We start from the raw sequence: 20825 nt of genomic DNA, 5'->3' as shown, positions 1-20825 counted from the left end.
AAACACCCACCTTCCAAACTATTAGACACCATCTTATTGGTGAAGGAAATCGAAGTGGTCAGAAACATTTTTGCTACAAGGATTTTTAAGATGATGTAGTACTGCCCTCCTGTTCCTCAGGTGAGGATCCTGAGGCTAAGACAGTGGAAGATCATCCACCTTCCCAAGAGTTGGCAGGAACACTAGGAGGAGTCTGAGGTGAACGCCCTTTTCTATGTATCACACCAGCTAAGCCAGGGCTGGCCATGAAGGCCAAGATCAAGAATACTCCACTTCTTCAGCTACCCTCCTGTTCTCCTAAATTCCAAAAGAGTACAAACAGCTTTAGTGTGCATCTCTTGCATTTCCCCCCCTCACCATCTGTCTCTCAAAAATAAACATATTTGTGTGTGTGTGTGTGGCCAAACGGGAAGAAGGAAGCCTTTGGATTTCACATTCGGTAAGGGGGCAAAATTACACACTCACTAAAGGCTTCCTTCCACACATACACAATGGCCCTCAAACCATCAACTCTCTTCAAGACCTACAATATATATTTTTATCCAATGATCTTAAAAACTGGACTTTAGCGGAGTCTGGGAGAGCTTATGAATGTTTAAACTCTATGCACGAGCACATTTGACAGAGAAGCTACTGTGCAAATACAAAGAAATGAGCAGCAAAGCAAGAACACACTCTTGAAAGGGGTTTAAATGCTTAACTCAGTATGAATCCAAACGGTTATCAAAAGATTTCCTCACATGACCCATCATTATCAGAAATAGGAAAAAATTCAGTTCAAAATGATTTTCATGTCTTAAAGTAATCTTTAAAAGGTACGCATCTTTAATATCTTTGAATATAATGAGTAAAATAATCAAAGAAGTGATGTTTTAATTCTAGGAAAATATTTTTCTGTACTCATACAACTATAAGCTACATACACAAAACTACTGCTTATTTAATCAGAAATGAGACCAGTCTTTAATAATAAGGTCATTTCATGTACTCGGCATGCCGACAATGCCACTGAATTATATTAAGTCTGAAAACACAGAAAATATAGAATAAAATTGATTCTATTTAGAACCACTCACAACTTATATGTAAATATGCCAATATTACAATCCACAAATTACAAGTTATAAAAAATAACAATCAAGAGATGCTAAATCAATTTATTGAGTAAAATTTAAGCATGCTTACAAAGAAAACAATCAAACCAGAAATCGTCGACCTACTTCTTTTCCCAGTAAGCGTGGCTAACAAAGGAACTATACAAAGGCTGTAGGATCCCAGGACGAGCAGTGTCAATAAGGTAGCATCATAGTGCCTCTCTGAACCAGCCGGTGGGGTGAGTGTAGAATTGATAAATATTTTTGAAGAAATATCCGTCTCTGTACAACTGCGAAATCCTCCTGGTACAGTCATTTAAAAAGATCAAAGCAATCTTAAGCAGGAAAAACTGCAGCCATGTTCACTCTCCTATCCCTCATGCTTGCTCTTAGTGAATTAGAATGGAGGGAAAAAAAAAAAACCTGGAAGCTCCAAGGCACTACACAAAACAGATTAAACCAGCTAGCAAATCAAAGTAAGAAAAGACTCATTGATTTGAATGCTTCATCTGCAACAGGGACGCATCCACCTCTAGGCAGGCTCTGTGGGTATACGGTAAACCCCTTTGTTACAAGACAAAAAGGAACGGACAAAAGCACTTTACAACCTCCTTCGGAGAGTCAGACACAGTACTGAAACGGTGGCCAAGTCAACATGGCTGTCAATGGAAAAGGCTGGAGAGCGCCACCACCGAATGTGTCTGCTTCCAAGGGTCACAAATTCCGTTGCTACACGGCTCTCGGAGAGCTCGCTGGTGATTCTGCTTTGGCAGTTTGTTTTTAAAATTCACACCGCAAACAGAGAAAGCTGCAAGGGAAATAACCTTAAAATAATACATGTGTGAATTCCCTTTCCAAATCCACAGGACATTCCTGGCTACATGCAAACCTTTCCTATTTTATGCCACAACTTTAAAAGTGGAACAATAAGCGGATAAGAAGCCTTTTTAATTTTAAGTAACACATTTTAATATTCACAAAGTTTCCAGGACACAGCTACTTACTATCACGTGAGACAAACTACTGCTGCTAAGTGACCTCTCGGAAATGTGCTCATTAATTCGGCCATTAATTCAAAGCCTTCTCCTCCACACAATCACACTCTCAATTCTGTCCCATGCTGGCTGAGTGCCCTTGGGCCAGCGAAAACCTCTCTGAGCCTCACTCGCTCACCTCATATACACAATCAGGGCAGTGGCAGAAGGTATTTGAGAAAGAAGAAAAAAAAAAAAAAAGGAAGAATTTATGGCAACCTTATAATAGCGCTCCACACCCAGAGGTTCAATAACTAGGACTCCACTTTGTCCTTGTTCCAGCACTAGAAAGAAACAAATTGATCCCTCCTTAAAGCAGAGAACTTCCCTCCTTTCCACCTCACGCTTAATAATCTTATTTTATCTGGTATTCTAGTTATCCAGGTAAATATCCTCTTCAACCACCTTTTAGATAAGGGCCACTTCTTTTACATCCCATATCCCTCACAGCATCTATCATGGTGCCCGTACCCAGCAGACACTCCACAGCTGTTCAAATTAATAAATCTGTCAATGATGGTGTGAGGAAATTTAGAAAGGAAATGAGCAAATACTTAGACCAAATACATCTTTCGAATGAAAAAGATAGCTCAATGAAGTCACCCATTTTACACTCAGAAAACAGAATTTACCTTAACTAAAACCTTTAGAAATATTGAGTTTAAATTACTTAAAATTAGGCTTGAAGTTATACTAGTCATATTATACTGACTCTAGCATCCAAAATATAAGATTATAAAACATACATCGACAAAATATAGTCTTTTATAAAGCAAATCACACTGAAGTTCTCTCTCTTCTGATTTCCAGTTGGGTTCCAATAGCCCCTAGATTGCTCTCCTTCCTTAAACAAACCAAAAACACCATTGCTTCAAATGATACAATTTAGAATTCTCCATGCAAAAAGAAAAAAAAAAAGCCAGGTACCTTCAACACATAAATAGTTCAGTGTTTCACAGCACTGAATATGCATTCATCAAAAAAGAGTGTCATTTGAAGAATTTGCTTTTCCTGACAAACTTTTTGAGAAAGTCCACAGGAGAAGCAGTGCTCCTATTTCCCCCTAAATCACAGAATCAAAATTCTAGTAATTATTTGTAGCACATTAGTCTTTTCTTATACCTACGGTCTCAATGATCCTAGAAGTTAGACAGAAGACCGACTTACAATTATTGCTGTAAGTGCTCAGATCACTGTGGGTGCTGGTAATAGAGGAGGTGCTTCCCGTCCTCCTCAGCGCAGAACTTTTCAAAGATGCTTTGCATTTAGGAAGTGGTCTAAGCAAATTCACTCGAGATGGCTGTGCATTTTTCGAGGATGTAGGTTTTCCTTGGGATTAAAGAAAAAAAAAGTTTCTACTTTATTTTGAAAGCTTTAAGCTTAAAAACCTCATCTCCTGCACTAACTACTGAGTCAAAGTACAAACTGAATATTCGGAATCATGCAATCTTCACGTAGACATGTTTTTTGTATTTTTGATGATTTAGAGGCAGAAGAGCAGAGGCAATGATGAGACCATCAGGATATGTGAAGGGTAGCTGTAAGCTGTAAGCTGGAGTAATTAACTCAGGTCTTGTGTAACAGAGAGACAGATCAAAACAGCCATGTGACACAGGGGCTTCGGGCAAAGTTAAGAATCAAAGCTCTGACTTCCGCTCATACTGTTGATTAAAAAGTAAACAAACTAGTCCATTCACACACTAGGCTATCACATAAAAAAAACAGATGAAAATTTAAAAACCAAACAGAAAGAATAATTCAATTTGAGGAGAAAAAAATTCATTTAAAAAATGCCTAATGCTTGCCACCAGGTGGCACTGGATTATTTTTTTCACCTCTTCATCTTGACTCCTTTGCCAAACTAAAATGGTCTTCAAACTTCTCTTGCTGCAAGTGTTCCCATTTAGCAATGAAATATGTATGCTTCATAATCTCTGGCACATTTGAAATCACACAGTCCTGATGCTCACACCTGCTACCTGATCACGGGCATTTCCCAAGTTCAATCCTTACAACTTTCTTCATACACCTCTCTCTTGCAGAATCTTCTTCATTTATTTTACTCTAACCCTTACCCATTTGGATGAATCCCAAATTCTCACTTGCAGACTTATCCTCTTTCTGAATACCAATGCCACTCACATTTTAAATTCTTTGCTGAATGTTTCAATTTCGACACTTTGAAACCCTCCTCCCTTATGCTAATTATAAATCCATTTTTCCTTTTTCCCAGCCTCAAAACATTGGAATTGTCCCCACATCCCCATATAATCTAACATGAAGACTCTCAATACTAAGGGTATTACCCCACTGAAAAATATGAAGAGCTGAAAAAAGAACTCACACGAAAACGATGGTGTCCTATATTCCTAATGGCCCCATAAGTGAGTGAAGTAATATTTCTGGGAAGTGAGGCTCATTGCTTTGCAGGAGTTCAGTGATTCTGTTCATAAAATTTTCATCTTAATAAAGAAAAACGAGGTTAAGCTCCTTAGATCTGGCATTTAAAATCACCCACATTAAAGTTCTACCTATTTCCAGCTTTATCTTTGTACTTGTTAACTGTAAAACTCAAACTTCCAGTTATGTTTATTCGCAAAAGACGAGTTTATTCGGGAATAGGCGAGGGCAGCGGGAAATTGGGAAGGCTGTTACAAATAAAAAGTCCCCTGGAGTAAACTGCGAGCTGGAAGTATAGTGGCTTTTCATTGGCTGAGTTGGGACGGTGTCTGATTGGCTGGGTTGTTGTGGGGGGGCGGGGAGGAGGAAGCCTTCCTTCCGCCTGCTGGGATAATCAAGTAGTATCTGCTTGCAAGTTAGTCTTTTTGTTGGTCCTGCTCCAGACAGAGTGGTTGTAGGGCAGGAGAGCCCCGCCTGCCCAACCTTCCAATTTCATTTTAGTGAGGTTTCCCATTGCTTATTTTCACACGCTGTTCTTTTACACGGGTGTGTGCTCTGCTCCCATGAACGTAGTTTCCTCTCTGACACCCGGAAGTACTATTCTAATTCATGAGGCACATCGCTTCTTTTCAAAGACCTCTTCTTCCGCTCAATCCAAATCCTACAAATCCTCTTCACCCCCTTATATTTTGCCTCAACAACTGTATTAGACTCCTAAAGTGCTGTCCTTCCACCCTTTCCAAGTCCATCATGTTGATCCCCTGAACATGAAAAAAAAAAAAAAAAAGTCATGACCCAGTCTAAAATTTGTGATTCCCCATTATCTATAGGATGATCTTATTTTTAATCCCCTTAATATTTAATTTTAAAGGTGTAAATGGCAGTCCTAGGACTATTCCGATCAACCTCTCCCCCATGATGCTTTGCCATGCTCTCATCCCTACACACACACACCCCTTACTTTTAGTTTTCCAGGCCTTTTTACTCTATTCTTCTGCTTATGTCCATCTTTGTGAATGAACTAGCCTCTTTTCCATCTAGTCCCCTATCTTGCCTGGTGAATACAAAGCTGACCGTTCTTTCAAATCTTTGCCACTCATTTGTAGCCCCTACCCCAGATCTACTGAATCACAACCTCCATTTTAACAAAATCTCCTGGTGATTCGAATACACGTAAGCATGAGAAGGACTGTTGAGAATCAGAACTTCTTTGCTCCTGCCAGGGCACCCTCCCATGTGTGCCATGGGCCACGCCCCCCTTCACCACACCCACACCTGCTTCCAGGACAGCATCTGTTTCAGTAGGGCTCTCGGACTACTCTCTAAGGTCCCGGAGAACAGGAAGAGAACCTGATTCCATTCTGTCCCTCACACCCTAGCCAAGTGACTAGCATGGAGTGAGATTTAATAAATATTTGTGGAATGAATTTTTATTGTAAGGCCAAGAGGAAAGTGTGGGAAATGGGGAGAGGTTGGTGGAAGGGGACAAACTTTCAGCTGTGAGAAGAATAAGGTCTGGGGAACTAATGTAAAATGGTGACTACAGTTGATAAGACTGTTAGATCACTGGAATTTGCTAAGAGTTGAACTTAAATGTCCTCAAAAAAAAAAGAAATATGTGAGGTGAGGGATATGTTAATTAACTCCATAACTAAAATCATTCTATAATTTACATCAAATCACCACAATGTACACTTTAAATGTCAAATTAGATCTCAATCAAGTTGGAAAAAAATAGATGTAGTATTATACAGATGATAGTAATAGCTATTAATTTTTTTTTCCAAAGGCCAGGAGTAAATAGATTTTGATAATGCCTTCTCTCATCTTCACTGAAGCATTAAACACTTAATTTTTACAAGCTTATTTGTCCTTTGTTAATATTAAGGGACTCTTCACACAGTCTCTTAACTAGATAAAAGGAGACAAATATTTGAATATCTATTACTTGCTAATTATTATAAGGACTATAAAGAAAAATGTCTCCTTTTAAACTTACATTTAGCCACCAGTTTTACTTGCTTTTGGAGGTACAGAAAAACCAATCTTTTAGAATATACAGTTACTAAATTATGGCCCCTTGACAGAAAAAAACATAATGAGTCCTCATCATCCTCGGAAACAATGAGCAAGGTTGAGCAAGTAACAGATGAATATTTCTGGGCTACAGCCACAGTACAGTCAAGGCTAAACAAGTTTGGAAACTCAACTTGTTTTTCAGAAAGGGATGTTTCATAGCATTGTTTCTGACAGCATCGTGGGTTTACAGACATTTCTCAGTGTGCCTCAGAATTACTACAGACCTGCACCTCTCTGATTCCAACATACAGCCAGGCACCAGAAGCAAGGTCACCCCGCCAGCTTATCTGTGATTGCCATGACCTGCCCTACCCCATTCACAAGGCTCACTGTCCCTCCCACCCAGCCCCACCCCCCCTCCACGAAATGGCAACTTGTAGTTCCTAGCAAAAGTCCTCCCCATTTGACCATCAGTCTGACTCCCGGGCATTGAGGGTACTGAACAAAGCCTCCTTCACCACAGAATTAACTCCTTTGAAACTCAGCACTGCCGTTACTATTCCCAGCTCACAGATGACAGAGCTACTTGGGTGATTAAATGGCTTCCTCGGGTCACACACCTAAGCAATAACAGTGATGCCGGGAAGTCAGGCAACCTACCGCCAGCCCAGAGTTCCCTCTACTGGGCTGCAGAACAGAAGCATCAGGTGAAGGAAAGCAGCATCAGGCTGGAGGCCACCTGAGCTCCTCCTTTTAGAAGGGGGCTCGCCTAGTGCAATGGTAAACACAGTGGAGATACAACCAAGGTATTCCACTGTTCCACCAACAGTCCTCATGTTTAACTGAAGAGCAAAGTTGACCTCAAGTACCCATAATTGGACTTCATATAAAGAAGCAGTAAACCATATACATCATAACCAATATGAAAAGTAAGACATGGCAATATTGGGCTGAAAGACTGAGTAACCTGAGAACCAAATTCTTTTTTTTTTTTTTAAGATTTTATTTATTTATTTGAGAGAGAGAATGAGATAGAGAGAGCATGAGAGGGGGGAGGGTCCGAGGGAGAAGCAGACTCCCCACCGAGCAGGGAGCCCGATGTGGGACTCGATCCCGGGACTCCAGGATCATGACCTGAGCCGAAGGCAGTCGCTTAACCAACTGAGCCACCCAGGCGCCCAGAACCAAATTCTTAAATAAAGAAATCCTTATAGGACCGCTCTTACAGTTCTGAGGGGTAGTATTTACCCGTTCGCTTCACAGCACGTAACCTATCCCAGACGTAAACCATCAAGATTTAAGATCTACCTGCAGATGCATTACTGGCCTCAGTGGTTTATTTTAAGCTTACACCGTTAGCAGAATCTTACACAGAGACAACAGATTTGTTTTGACCCTGTAATTATTACCATCTTTTGTCTAGGGAAAACATGGAAGGAATAGCATTTGCACTTAGCCTTAGATAGTAACACACAGAGAGTCTACTGAGTTTGAAGTATGGCTTCATCAACAAGCAATGTACTCGGATACCCACCTTGGAAAATCCAATTAAATGTACTTTACGTTACAGATCATCATTAAGGAATGCCTTGTAAAACTAAAAATCTAATAAAATGATGTATTATGTGGAAAAAAAATATTACCCTCTTTTTTTAAGCTCATACTTACCTATATACTGAAAAATTCTACAAGATATGCCAGAATTTTATGAGGTTATGAAATGTAGCACAGTGGGACATAAAGGAACAATGAGGGAAAAAGGCAGAAATGGGCAATTTTCCCTTCACCCTTTATATGCTTTTTCCCCTTTATAGGATTATTCCATGTGAATTTTTTCATAATAAGCATATTTTATCATAAAAGCTAACATAAAACATCAAAACACTAATAGATACTATTAAAGTCACTGGAGTCAAATATTTAATCAGATAAAAATGTTCAAAACAGATAAAGAAACTAAGAAAGGATAAAGTGGATCAACAATTAAATAGATTCTAATCATTTTTATTCCTGTGCCTCTGCAAACATTAGGTATTCTTCAATCCTTTTTAATTTTACTAAGAAAAACAACAACACAGAAATCAATGGCTTAACTGATGATTTTATATGGTTATGATGAAAACAGCCCCTTTGCTACTAGAAAGTTCTTCATGAGACCATAATGGTGTGTTCCTAGGACTGGAAATTAAAGCTGAAGAATGACCTCCTGAATGATACTCCTTTGTTCTGACACTTACGTTAAAGGATTCATTGGCCAGGAGAAAGCTCCCAGGGCATTCACAGGTATGTAGTGATCTCTCTCAGCTCCGGCCTGGCCTCCCCTGTTCCTCAAGGAAAGGCTGGGAAAGCAGGTAAGTCCCACAAGCTCGCAAAACACCTTCAAAGTAATGAGAGCAGTTTCCCAGGCCACAGAAACATCAACTCGTCAAAGCTAGTTCTTCTCTCTGAACTCTCAACCAGACCAGGATAAATTCAGCTATAACATGTTTTTCATGAGATTATTCCACATTGAACAAAACGAGCTGCTATTCTTTAAATTTGATGAAATTAAAGTGTTCTGAAGAAGTTTCAAGGAGTTGACCAAAAAAACCCACAAAACAACACTTGATCTTAGCCAAAAGGACAAAAAAGCTCCCCCCCCACCGCCATAAAACCTTAACTACTATTTTACCTTTATTAGAAGACACAGATCATCTTAATAAAAATCTAGACAACGGATTCCCAGGAGGGGTTATGCTACACAAGTATTTACTTGCCTCCATAGTAAGGTAACTGCAAAGTAAGGTAATCACAAAGCACAAATGTAGAGGGTGCTAGAAACACCTGACATTCTACTATAGAAACCGCTGCCAAATGTTTTCAGTAATTATTATGAACACTAGAGAATACGTAGTATCTCATTAAAAATTTTTTAATAGGATTGTGGTTTGTGTGGCTTACTAGGTGTGCAGGCGTCATGGGGAAGAAAAAGATGACGCTGGAGAGGTAGCTAGTTCACTGTTCAGGATGGCATGAAATGCCAGGCTAAGAACATCAGCCCTTAACTGTTGCGGGGGGAGGGGGTGTCGTGGGAAGATGGAGAAGGCGGGGGACTGCAGCTTTCTTGGCATTGGCCCCCCCGGATTTGATCAAGGGGTGGCAGTGTGCATAAGTGACCAGCGAGCGACCAACAGGGTAGAGTTCGCAATCAAGTTTGAAATCAGAGAAGAGCTTAGGAGGCTAGTGCACTTTCCAGCGCTAGAGGCCGTGAGGATTTTCGCTGGACAAGAAAACAACTACTGAGGCCAGTCTGGAATACAGACATTGCACATTCATTTATACAGCTCAAAATATAAATTATTGTGTTTTATAAAATATAATAAGCATCAATAAGGCAGGGCCCTTAACTAGTCAGGAAGAGAAAATGTCAATCTGACATAGTTAAAATACATGAGAGTATGTTACAGCTATAATTATAACTTGGGTTCTTGTAGCACAACTCTATAGAGAAGGTGACCTTTACGTTAATTATCTACAGTAGCTGGGAATTATTATAAAGCTAACATAAGTCTACCCAAAGGGATAAAAAAAATTAATGGTAAGTTATGGGAGAAATAAATTATACTCCAAACTGTGGCTGCAGGTTCATTTTTACTTAACCCAAAAGGACCAACTTTTCTCATTAATACTAATGTAGATGTTAGAAAATTTAGCTTCAACATATAGTGTTATTATCTAAAAATTATGTAAATAAACCTGATAAGCTGCTTACAAATCAATATTGTAAAACAATCAACAGCTTTTCGATGTAGCAGGAAAAAACAGAAAAAAGATTCTTTACTTTAGCAATAAAAAGTAGTTGCACATGGAGACATGGACATGCATACACTATTTCTATAAATCAAAAAGTGCTGATATTATGGAAAAAAATTTTAAGTGAGGAACATAAAGGATTTGAATAAGTAAGTATACATGTTAATTCTTCCCTGAATTAATATATTAATTGAATGGTATTCCCATCTAAATCCACATGTGATTATTTTAAAGTGGGATTTGGGAGAACTTTTAAAAAACAATTTAAATTAGTTTAGAGTAACTAAGAATAGCCAAAAATTCAGGAACATAAACATGAGATGACTACAGCTGAAGAACAGAAAACTCTTATAAAAAAAAAAAAAATGGGCAAAGTACTTGAATAGACCTTTCTCCAAAGAAAATACATAATGGCCAACAACACACGAAAAGATGTTCAACATCATTAGTCATTAGGGAAATGCAGATTGACACTACAGTAAGATACCACATCACCCCCATTAGAATGGCTATTATAGAAACAAAACAGAAAATAACAAGTGTTGGCTAGGATGTGAACAACTTGGAACCCCGTGCATTGCTGGTAGAAAGTAAAATGGTGCGGTTACTCCGGAAAATGGTATGGCCGTGCCCCACCGCCCCCCCCCCCCAAAATAAAAATAGACTAGCATACAATCTACTAATTCCACTTCTGGGTATATACCCAAAATAAATGAAAGGAGGATCTTTGTACACCCATGTCCATATGGTATTTGTACACCGATGCTATAATGCTATTTATAATAACCAAAAGGTAGAAGCAACCCAAGGTGTCCATTGACAGATGAATGGATAGACAATATGTGGCACATACATACTATGAAATATTATTCCATCCTAAGAAGGAAGGAAATTCTGACACATGCTGCACCATGGACGAAACTTGAAGACATTCCATAAGCCACTCACAAAAGGACAAATATTGCATGACTCTTCTTACGTGAGGTACCTAGAGTAGTCAAATTCAGAGACAGACAGTAGAATGGTGGTTCCCGGGGGCTGGGGGGATGGAGAGTGGGGAGTTAGTGTTTAATGGATCAAGAATTTCAGTTGGGGAAGATAAAAAGTCCTGGAGATGGGATGATGGTGACTCTTGTACCACAAAAGGAATCTATTTTATACCACTGAACCACACGCTTAAAAAACGGTTAAAATGGTAAATTTTATATAACATATTTATCACAATAAAAAAAGTTCAATAAGAAGGAAGTTGTGCTATTAGTTACTATAGGATATTATAAAATAAAAATAGTCTATTATTGGCATAAAACTATATGGACAGATTAATGAACTGGTGTATAAATCCCAGAAATATAAAAATTTAGAATACGATAAGGGAAATTTTTTTCAGATAAGACATTTATTTGTGGTATGAAAATAACTGAATTAAAAAAAATAAAATTTGAGAAGCAGTATGTATGATGTAGTGATTAAAAGTGGACAATCCAGAGCCAGACTGCCTAGGTTTTAAACCCAGCTCCAGGGGCGCCTGGGTGGCTCAGTCGTTAGGCGTCTGCCTTCGGCTCAGGTCGTGATCCCAGGATCCTGGGATCGAGCCCCGCATTGGGCTTCCTGTTCCGCAGGAAGCCTGCTTCTCCCTCTCCTGCTCCCCCTGCTGTGTCCCCCCTCTTGCTGTCTCTGTCAAATAAATAAAATCTTTAAAAATAAATAAATAAATAAACCCAGCTCCAGCACACACTGGCTGTTGAGCAGGTTACTTAGCCTCTCGGTGCCTGTATTTTTCATATGAAACAATGGGTGTGATTACAGGGATACTTATTTTATACCTTCTTTTAACGGTTAAGTAAGTTTTCATTTTTAACATGCTTAGAATAGTATCTGGCACATCTTAAGTTACCTAAAGATTCGCCACTAGTCCTACCATACACACACACACACACACACACACACACACACACACACACCACAAACAAATAAAAATTGGATTATAAAGGGTTTAGGACAAAACCAGACAAATTAACCATAATAACTAAATATAGATCAGTCTCTTTCAGCAGAGAAGGTCTTGTCCCGCATAAAAACATAGGAAAATTAAAGGAAAACATGTATTTGAAAATATAAAAACTGGAAAAATTTTTAAAAATCACCATATACAAAAAGGCAAATAATGAAACCCAAGACAAAGGACAATGAACAATATCAAATCAACAAAGAATTGTATGGCTCAAAACGTAAGGGAGCAAAAGCACTTAACAAAACAGTAAATAAAAATAATCAATAAAATTTTTAAAAATGTTTAACCTTATTGTGTCTAGCATCTTTCCTGGCTCCCCAACTGTCATCCCTAATCCCCATTTCCATTGCTAACACACTACAGAAAGATTGAAAAAGCCTAATGCTTGCATGCCCAGTCTTTCTTCAAGTTGTAGTGACCATGCAACTTGGTCTGTGCCAGTAAGACCTAAAGACACGAGTGCTAGGGGGTAAGGTGCTGAACAGGAGGTTTCTTCCCTGATAAAGGTAGACACGCATGCCAGGAGAAAGCCTTGACTCTAGCATGCTGTCCTTCACCTTCAGCCTTTTACACAGTAGCAGGAGGAACTGGCACTTGGATCTCTTAGTGACATTTTAACTGAAAAGTCACTGACAAAACATGCTGAGTCAAGAAGAGTGGAAAGACAGAAAGATGACCTTACTGAATCACCAAACCTAGACCAACCACCTCTAGACTTCCTGGTAAACACACAACCTTTGGTTTAAACCAAATGGAGGTCTTAACTACCATGTTCTCCTCTCTCAGCATCTGATGCAGTTGATTCCTCCTTGAAAGGTCTTCTTTACTTGGCTTCCAGAACAATGCTCTTGACTGACTTCCCTCCTACCCTCCTGGCTGTTTCTTCTTGGTCTCCTCTGTGATTCCTCCTCATCTCCCTAGCCCTTTAAAATTTGGGAGTACCCCAGAGGTATTTTGGAATACTCTAGGGAGTTCCCCAGTGGTGCCCTTGACCTGTTCTCTTCTGCACACTCTCTTGGTGGTTTTATCCAGTCTAGTGGCTTTAAATACCATCTAAATATTGATAAATCCCAAATTTATATTCATAGACCAAACTTCTGTGCACTCTAGACTTTTGTATCCTACTTTCTACTCAACATCTTCACTTACAAATTATTCATCTCAACTTAATATCTCTACAGCTTAGTTCCTGATAGCCATATCCTAATATCTGTGCCACCACCATCCATCCCCATCTCAGTGGATGGCAACATTATCCTTCCACTGTTCACACCCAAAGTGTGTAGAGTCATCTCTGACTCCGCTCTTTTGCTCTCACTTCATCTAAGCAAATCCTGTCAGCTTCACTTTCAACACGCCTATCTAGAATCTGACTACCGTTCACACTGCCACAACGCTGGCCCAAGAAGCCACAATCTCCCGCCATGACTGTAGCAATGCTTCCTCACTGGTCTCCCTGAACCAGCCCTCACCCCCATTCAATGTATTCTCTACACAGGTATCAGAACAACTCTGTCAAAATTTAAGTTACTTTAGTTAAAAGCCAAAATCCTTAGGATTTTCAAGACTGTACATGATCTGGTTCTCTGCTACCTGTCAAACCTCACCGTCTGTTTCAACTTTTCCTCACCCCATTCCTTGCTTTCCTAGAGCACATCAGTAAAGCTCCACCGCAGCAGGGTCTTTCCACTTGCTCTCCACTCTGACTGGCACGGTTTTCCTCCAGATACTCCCATGACTGATGCCCTCCAGCCTTTACTCAAAAGCCACCTTTCCTTGGTCACACTAACCAAAATTTCTCTCTCTCTCACAAAAACAACCCCCAACATTTCATATTCCCCTTCTCTGCATTAGTATGTCCCCCCTCTTTAGTACTTTAGATTATCAAGCATCCTATATATTACCTGTCTCTCCCACCAGAATGTAACTTCAGGGAGGGCATGCTTTAATCTTGTATTCACTTCTGTACCTCAGCACTTTGATCCCTGAATCTACACTTATTCAATAAAGATCTGAGTGCCAAGCATATGCCAATTAAAATAAGATACCGTTTTTGCACTTTGTGCAACAGTAAATATTTGGAAAGAGTGTTAGCAATGTCAAAATACTGGCAAGAGTGTTGGAAAACACTTACGTACACAGAGTAGTAGCACGGACTGTAGGCTGTTTCTGAAGGGCAATTTGGCAACATGTATCAAAAGTCTTAAAAATGCTCACACCCTCTGATTCCATCCAAAGGAATGTATCCAAAGGATTTATCTGACCAGCTCTTATACTCATGTACAAAGTTCTTCAGTGTAGAATTGTTTCACACACTATAAAAACAAAACAAAGGGGCGCCTGGGTGGCGCAGTCAGTTAAGTCTGACTCTTGGTTTCGGCTCAGGTCGTGATCTCAGGGTGGTGAGATTGAGCCCTTTATCAGGCTCTGTGCTCAGCATGGAGTCAGCTTGAGATGCTCTCTCCCTCTCCCTCTGCCCTTCCCACTCATGCTTGTTCTCTCGCTCTCTAAAATAAATCAATCTTTAAAAAAAAAAAACAGGGGCGCCTGGGTGGCTCAGTTGGTTAAGCGACTGCCTTCGGCTCAGGTCATGATCCTGGAGTCCCGGGATCGAGTCCCGCATCGGGCTCCCTGCTCGGCAGGGAGTCTGCTTCTCCCTCTGACCCTCCCCCCTCTCATGTACTCTCTCTCATTCTCGCTCTCTCAAATGAATAAATAAATCTTTAAAAAAAATAAATAAATAAAATAAAAAATAAAAAATAAAAATAAAAAAACAAAAACCTAATGTTCAAAGAAGTCTGAAGAAATACATGGCAGCACATTTCGATGATGAAATATTACAAGGTTGTTTAAAATCATGTTATTAAAGAATAAGAAGGTAAGAATCTAGGAAAGTAGGAACCACACCTTTTAAATGAAAAAGAAAATTCAATCAACTCATTAAGTGATTGTTAGGTGCGGGTTTCTGAAACAGTAGGAACTGTTTGCCTCCATTAAATATATTTAAGCACACATACATGAGAAAATGCAAAAAGAAAAGGCACTGAATAATTATTAATTGTGAAGTCAAAAACTATTTGGCATTGATGAGATTAAGGGGGATTTTTTTTTTTCTTTTCCACTTTTCACTGAAAGGGTTATACTTTCAAAATAGCCTACTGGGGGAGGGAGGCACCTGGGTGGCTCAGTCAGTTAGTTGTCCTACTATTGGTTTAGGCTCAGGTCAGGATCTCAGGGTCGTGGGATCAAGCTCCATGTGGGATTCCACACTCAGTGGGGAGTCTGCTTGAGATTCTCTCCCCACCCCTTGCCTCTCCCTCACGCTTCCCCACACTCGTGTGCACACGCTCTCTCAAAAATAAATAAATCTTTTTTAAAAATAGCCTACTGGGAAGGGGGCAGCAGAAACCTGATGACCTATCCAAATTAACTGGTTAATTTCAAGATCCAAGAGGGGTAAAATAAGGTTTACCTTGCCTGAGACCATGTTTCTCCCTTTCCTTTCCTGACATTCAGACACCCGGGCTCTGTCTGGACTTCTTCTGCCTGTTGGCTACCAGAACACCAATGGATTGTGTCCTAATTGCCCAACCACCCTCCTCTGTATTTCCAATTACCTTTACTGACTCAGTCTTCAATCTCTACCTTCCATACTCTGAACCCCAACTGTCCCTTCATTTCTACTTCCTAGTATATCAGCTAGGTCCTAAAAATTACCTCGATCCAGATGTAGTCTTTTTAGTTGTAGTTCTAGGATCCTGATGGCAAAAATTAAATAGCAGAAAGCATCAACACTAAACCAAGACTGGTACCTACATTTGTAAAGGCGTACCTCAATCATATCATAGAATTACCTCTATTCTAGCAAAAAAGAGTTTCCGTAAACTTTGGTATTGGTAATCTTACCTTCTTCTGAAATCCTACAGTTTTTTTTTTTTTCCCTTAAAATATCCTAAGGACACGTGATGAGGGATGAACTCATCACCTCTCCTAGTTGACTGGTAATAGCTGAGGGCAAGCACCATGTCTTACTCATCCCATAATTCCTCTGGGTCTGAGTACGACTTGCACAGTATACACTCCTAAAATGTCAAGTGAATCAATTATCTTCCAGAACACAGTATTTCAGTAACCCTCTACATTTATGTACTGCCAAATGTGACTTTGAGAGTCCACGTTCTTGAGTTAGCCAAGACGAGGTCATATTCATAGGGCACAAGAAACAACTCCGCATAACCAGCACCATTTGCTTAAACTCAAGAGTAAATGCGAAAATCAAGTCATGGTGGTACAGGTGAGTCACAACAAAAACATCAAGTATTAAGAGGGTGGTAATCTGACAGAGAAACAAGAACATCCCACAAAGCAACGTTCTCACAAGGACTTGAATTGCGTAGAAGCCCAGTGTTCATGGGGATACTGTCCGTACCTGCCTCTCCAAGTGTGTTCACAACAAAATCAACTTCCACAGTCATGGCCCTGGGAACATGTGTCCCACAACTAAAGGTATAATAAACTCAAGACGTGGAAGAGTTGCATCCTTTCCCCAGCTGCCATACAAAGATGAACAAGGGTCTTCATAGGTCGTCAACAGGTTTATTTATCTGGTGGTGAAGGAGCTCACCTCGCACTCACAGGGCTCCTACCCACGGTGGGGAAAAGGCACATGGTGAGCATCCTGGCTCTTTAGAAGCCAAGGTTCATCAGCAGAGCTACTTTGAACAATGCGGTCACTGAGACTCAAAACTGGTCATCTTAAGTTTATTTCCTTCTCTAAGGTTACAAAAATACGCAAGTGAACAGATTTTGCACCAACTCCCTTCAAAGACATCACCGAACCTCAGCAAAGTGAGCTGGCAAATACAAAGGAAGGGGCGCCTGGGTGGCTCAGTTGGTTAAGCTACTGCCTTCGGCTCAGGTCACAATCCTGGAGTCCCGGGATCGAGTCCCGCGTCGGGTTCCCTGCTCGGCAGGGAGTCTGCTTCTCCCTTTGACCCTCACCCCTCTCATGCTCGCTGTCTCTCATTCTCTCTCTCTCAAATAAATAAATAAAATCTTAAAAAAAAAAAAATACAAAGGAAGAAGCTACCCAGTCCATTATGCACAGCCACTACTCTGACACTTGACTCTCAAAATTCCCTCTCTCATCTCCATATGGACACACTGCTGCATCCCCTCTATTTCTCAGACTTCCTCGCCTGTGCCCTGGATGCATTCCGATGCATCCAGGAGCTGACCGGCAGCCATCCCTGCAGCTTTGATCTTTATCAGCTCTTCTCCTACAGGCTTCCTTGCTCTCTACACATGTTGATGGTCTTAAACCTCAAACATCCACACACCCTTTGAGGGGCTTCTCGGTCCTTCGAATTCAACATGCCCCCAACAACACCCATCCGTCTCCTCCTGAGAACCTCTGCTCACTACTCTATTTCTCTGTCTCGCTTCATGGCCGCCCAACAAGCAAACTGAGGAGACATGGGACTGTTCGCCACCAACAGAAGCTGACCAGACCCCCTTCCTCCAAAACATTTTTAATACTTTCACTCTGCTTCCTCCTCCCACACACTGGTACAACTCTTATAAGTTTGTGTCTTGACTGACTGCGAGAGAACTGATCGACCTCAACCGTACCTGGGGCTCATCCATCACTTACCCCAACACTCGGTCTGTTCGAGGCATGCCCACCTGCCCTCGGTGTTTCCACACGCACCATACCCTTTCATAACTCTCCACTTGCACCCTTGGGAATGCCAGCAACTTTCTATGTCTGGCAAACTTCTACAGGCACATTCCAAGTCCAGTTCAAATGTCATAGCTATTCTCCAGTCTGCCCTTAGGCCCAGTCAGGGGTGTTCCCTTCTCTGTGGACACACAGTACTTCACAGAAGTCTCCATTCAAATCAGGCCAGACAACATTTTTAAACACCTGTTGTGTAATAGGTACACTGTGCTGAGCACCGAAAAATATAAAAATAACCAAGACCTGGACTCTCCTTATGGACCTCACAATTCAGGAGACAGACATGTACAAAAATAATCAGAGGACAGCATAGTAAGTGCAAAATATCACAGAGGCCAGGAGAGGTCAGCTGCAGTTTTAAAAATGAAGAGTTTGCATTCAAATGATGTGCTTCAACACCCCTTTCCAGCTCAGCCTCCAGCGAGTGAGATCATGACAAGGGCCTATTATTTCATCATGTTTGTATTCTCCGAATCTCGTACGTAGAGTGCCCGGCACATAGCAGGCTCTCAAAACTTTTCTTGAATTCATAGAGAGAAAAGTGCATAGTGACCCATGATGCCTCATGCATGGGACATTCTAGAAAATAATCTTCTCCAGAATTACTTGCCAAGTGAGAAGAACTGAGTGGAATGCCTATAAAATGATTGAGAATGCAGTGATCATGTCAGGAAGGAATAAAACAGAAGACCCTTGTCTCCTAGGTGCCTGTAAGACCCCACTTGGTTGGCCTCATCCCTACTCGCTGGCTTCCCACCGCACACACTGGGCAGCTCCCTGTCCCTCAAGCACACCCCCCAACTCCCGGTCCGTGCTGCCTCACCTCCATTTTCGCACTTGCTGTAAGCTCTGCCCCCGGGAAGGCCTGTCATCTGATATCTTAACGTCTCCCTCCTCCTGAGCCTTCAGGCACCGGCTCATCTGTCACCTGCTCAGTGAAGCCTTTCTCAACCACCTGATATTAAGATCGAACTCCCTTCACTGCCTTTCTCAGCATTTATCATCTTACATTCTCAGCATTCACTTAATTTTCTGAGGCGCCGGCCTAGAATTTAAGCTCTGCAAGGGCAAGAACGTATCTGTCTTGTGCCGGTCTTCATTCCCAGCACAGGCAGGTACTCACCAGACACTTGTTAGGTGAGGAAGTCAGTGTGTCGGACTCCTGGGTGTATTTATGGAGGCTAAGAGCACAGAGACTGCTTGTTCCGTTTCCTGTCTCCACAAATTATGAACTGTGTCACTTTGTGCGAGTTACTTAAGGTTTTAAAACTTCAAATTCCTCATCTGCAGAAGTAGGAGGAGTATACCTGTCTATACCTCATGAGTTGTGAAAGTAAATGAAATTAGGGATTTAGAAAACTTAGAACAGAGCATGACACATGACTGGTGCTCAAAAACATTACTACGGCTATTATTTTTATGCCAAGAAACCTTGAGATACCTTCTTTAAAAAGTGTTTTAATTACATGCAAATATAGAAGCATCAAAACCAACACGTTAAAGTTAGCTTTTAGAATAAGTTACTAGGGGATGATTTCTGGTTTTTAAGAATGTATAGCGAGTATCCTTCTCATAATTCTGCTAGCTATTTCTCTCAAACTCTCACCTAGAAAAGACTGAAGTGATATAAAAGTGAATCGAAATGATTTTAAAGTCCCTTTAACATGAAATAGACAAAATTAGCTTACAAAAAACAACTTATGGAAAAAACAACTTAGCAAGAAAGCTCAGAAACCTATAATGCTAGGCAAGTCATTACAAGTTTGGGATGTACTCCTGGTTTGAGAGGCATTTATTTTATTAACCCACAATAAACTGAATTAAAGCAAAGGTTTATCCTCTCGAAATGTTATTTTTCTTTCTCCAGAAAAACTAAAGACTATTTCTTTCATGAGGTCTTTCTTCAGGCTCTGGTATAATCAGACCAATCCCTGAACATTCTTCTTTTTCCCCAGAGTCCTAAAGCATTTAGGGGCCTTTCCACACCCTTTATACACCCTTTTTGTGCTGCTCTGTGGTTGCGTCATAAACAAGCTCTTGCCCTCCCCAGGTAGGTTACATGATCCACAGGGCGGGGAGTGTATTCTCTCCTACTTCTGTAATCCTACCTTGCTCAGGCTGGTCACTGGAAGCGCAATTACAGCTCTGTAAGAAGGAAAACACACATTCATAATCTAAAACCTGATAAGAACTGGTATTGCCTTCAGAAGAGGGTGGCTGATAGGTCTGAAGATGACTGAACGACTCATGAAGTATTTAACTATTCAGTGACTTACTCAGCAGCATTAATTTGCAATAACCATGTAGCATCTTTTAAATTATGGTAAACTGACAGAGAGCTGTAAGCCAAGGGCCTGAGAAGAGAAATGCCAATTTCTAAACCATTCAGTTGAGCGTGAGGATTTTAATTTTTCAAAACTCATAGTCATACTAAAAGTTTTTTTTTTTTAAGATTTTATTTATTTGAGAGAGATTTTATTTATTTGTCATGCTCTAATATTTGAGAGAGAGCGCACACACAGGCAGAGGGGAGGAGCAGAGAGAGAGGGAGAAGCAGACTCCATGCTCAGCAGGGAGCCTGACGCAGGGCTCGATCCCAGGACCCCAAAATCATGACCTGAGCCGAAGGCAGACACTTAACCGACTGAGCCACCTAGGTGCCCCAAGAGTAGTTCTTTATTTTATTTTATTTTTTTTTTTAAGATTTATTTATTTATTCATTTATTTGAGAC

General features: G+C 40.6%; 1 protein-coding gene across 5 annotated transcripts in view; it reads right to left on the bottom strand.

Moving 5' to 3' along the window:
• Window positions 1–20825, bottom strand: part of MTUS1 (microtubule associated scaffold protein 1) — a 122198-nt gene that overhangs the window by 78930 nt on the left and 22443 nt on the right. For 2 of the 5 annotated variants that reach the window (XM_021694109.1, XM_021694110.1), the window contains exon 4: window positions 3296–3457. The exons of 2 other annotated variants lie outside the window; for them this stretch is intronic. In XM_021694109.1, the coding sequence (XP_021549784.1) occupies window positions 3296–3457 (162 nt within the window). Of the gene's footprint in view, window positions 1–1220; window positions 1411–3295; window positions 3458–20825 lie in introns of those variants that run through there. One more of the 5 variants, XM_044912826.1, reaches the window with a different exon arrangement.

Source organism: Neomonachus schauinslandi, chromosome 2 (assembly GCF_002201575.2).
Source record: "Neomonachus schauinslandi chromosome 2, ASM220157v2, whole genome shotgun sequence".
Classification (NCBI taxonomy): domain Eukaryota; kingdom Metazoa; phylum Chordata; class Mammalia; order Carnivora; family Phocidae; genus Neomonachus; species Neomonachus schauinslandi.
Note: the sequence above shows the minus strand (reverse complement) of the source record. Positions and strands in the feature narration are given on the sequence as shown.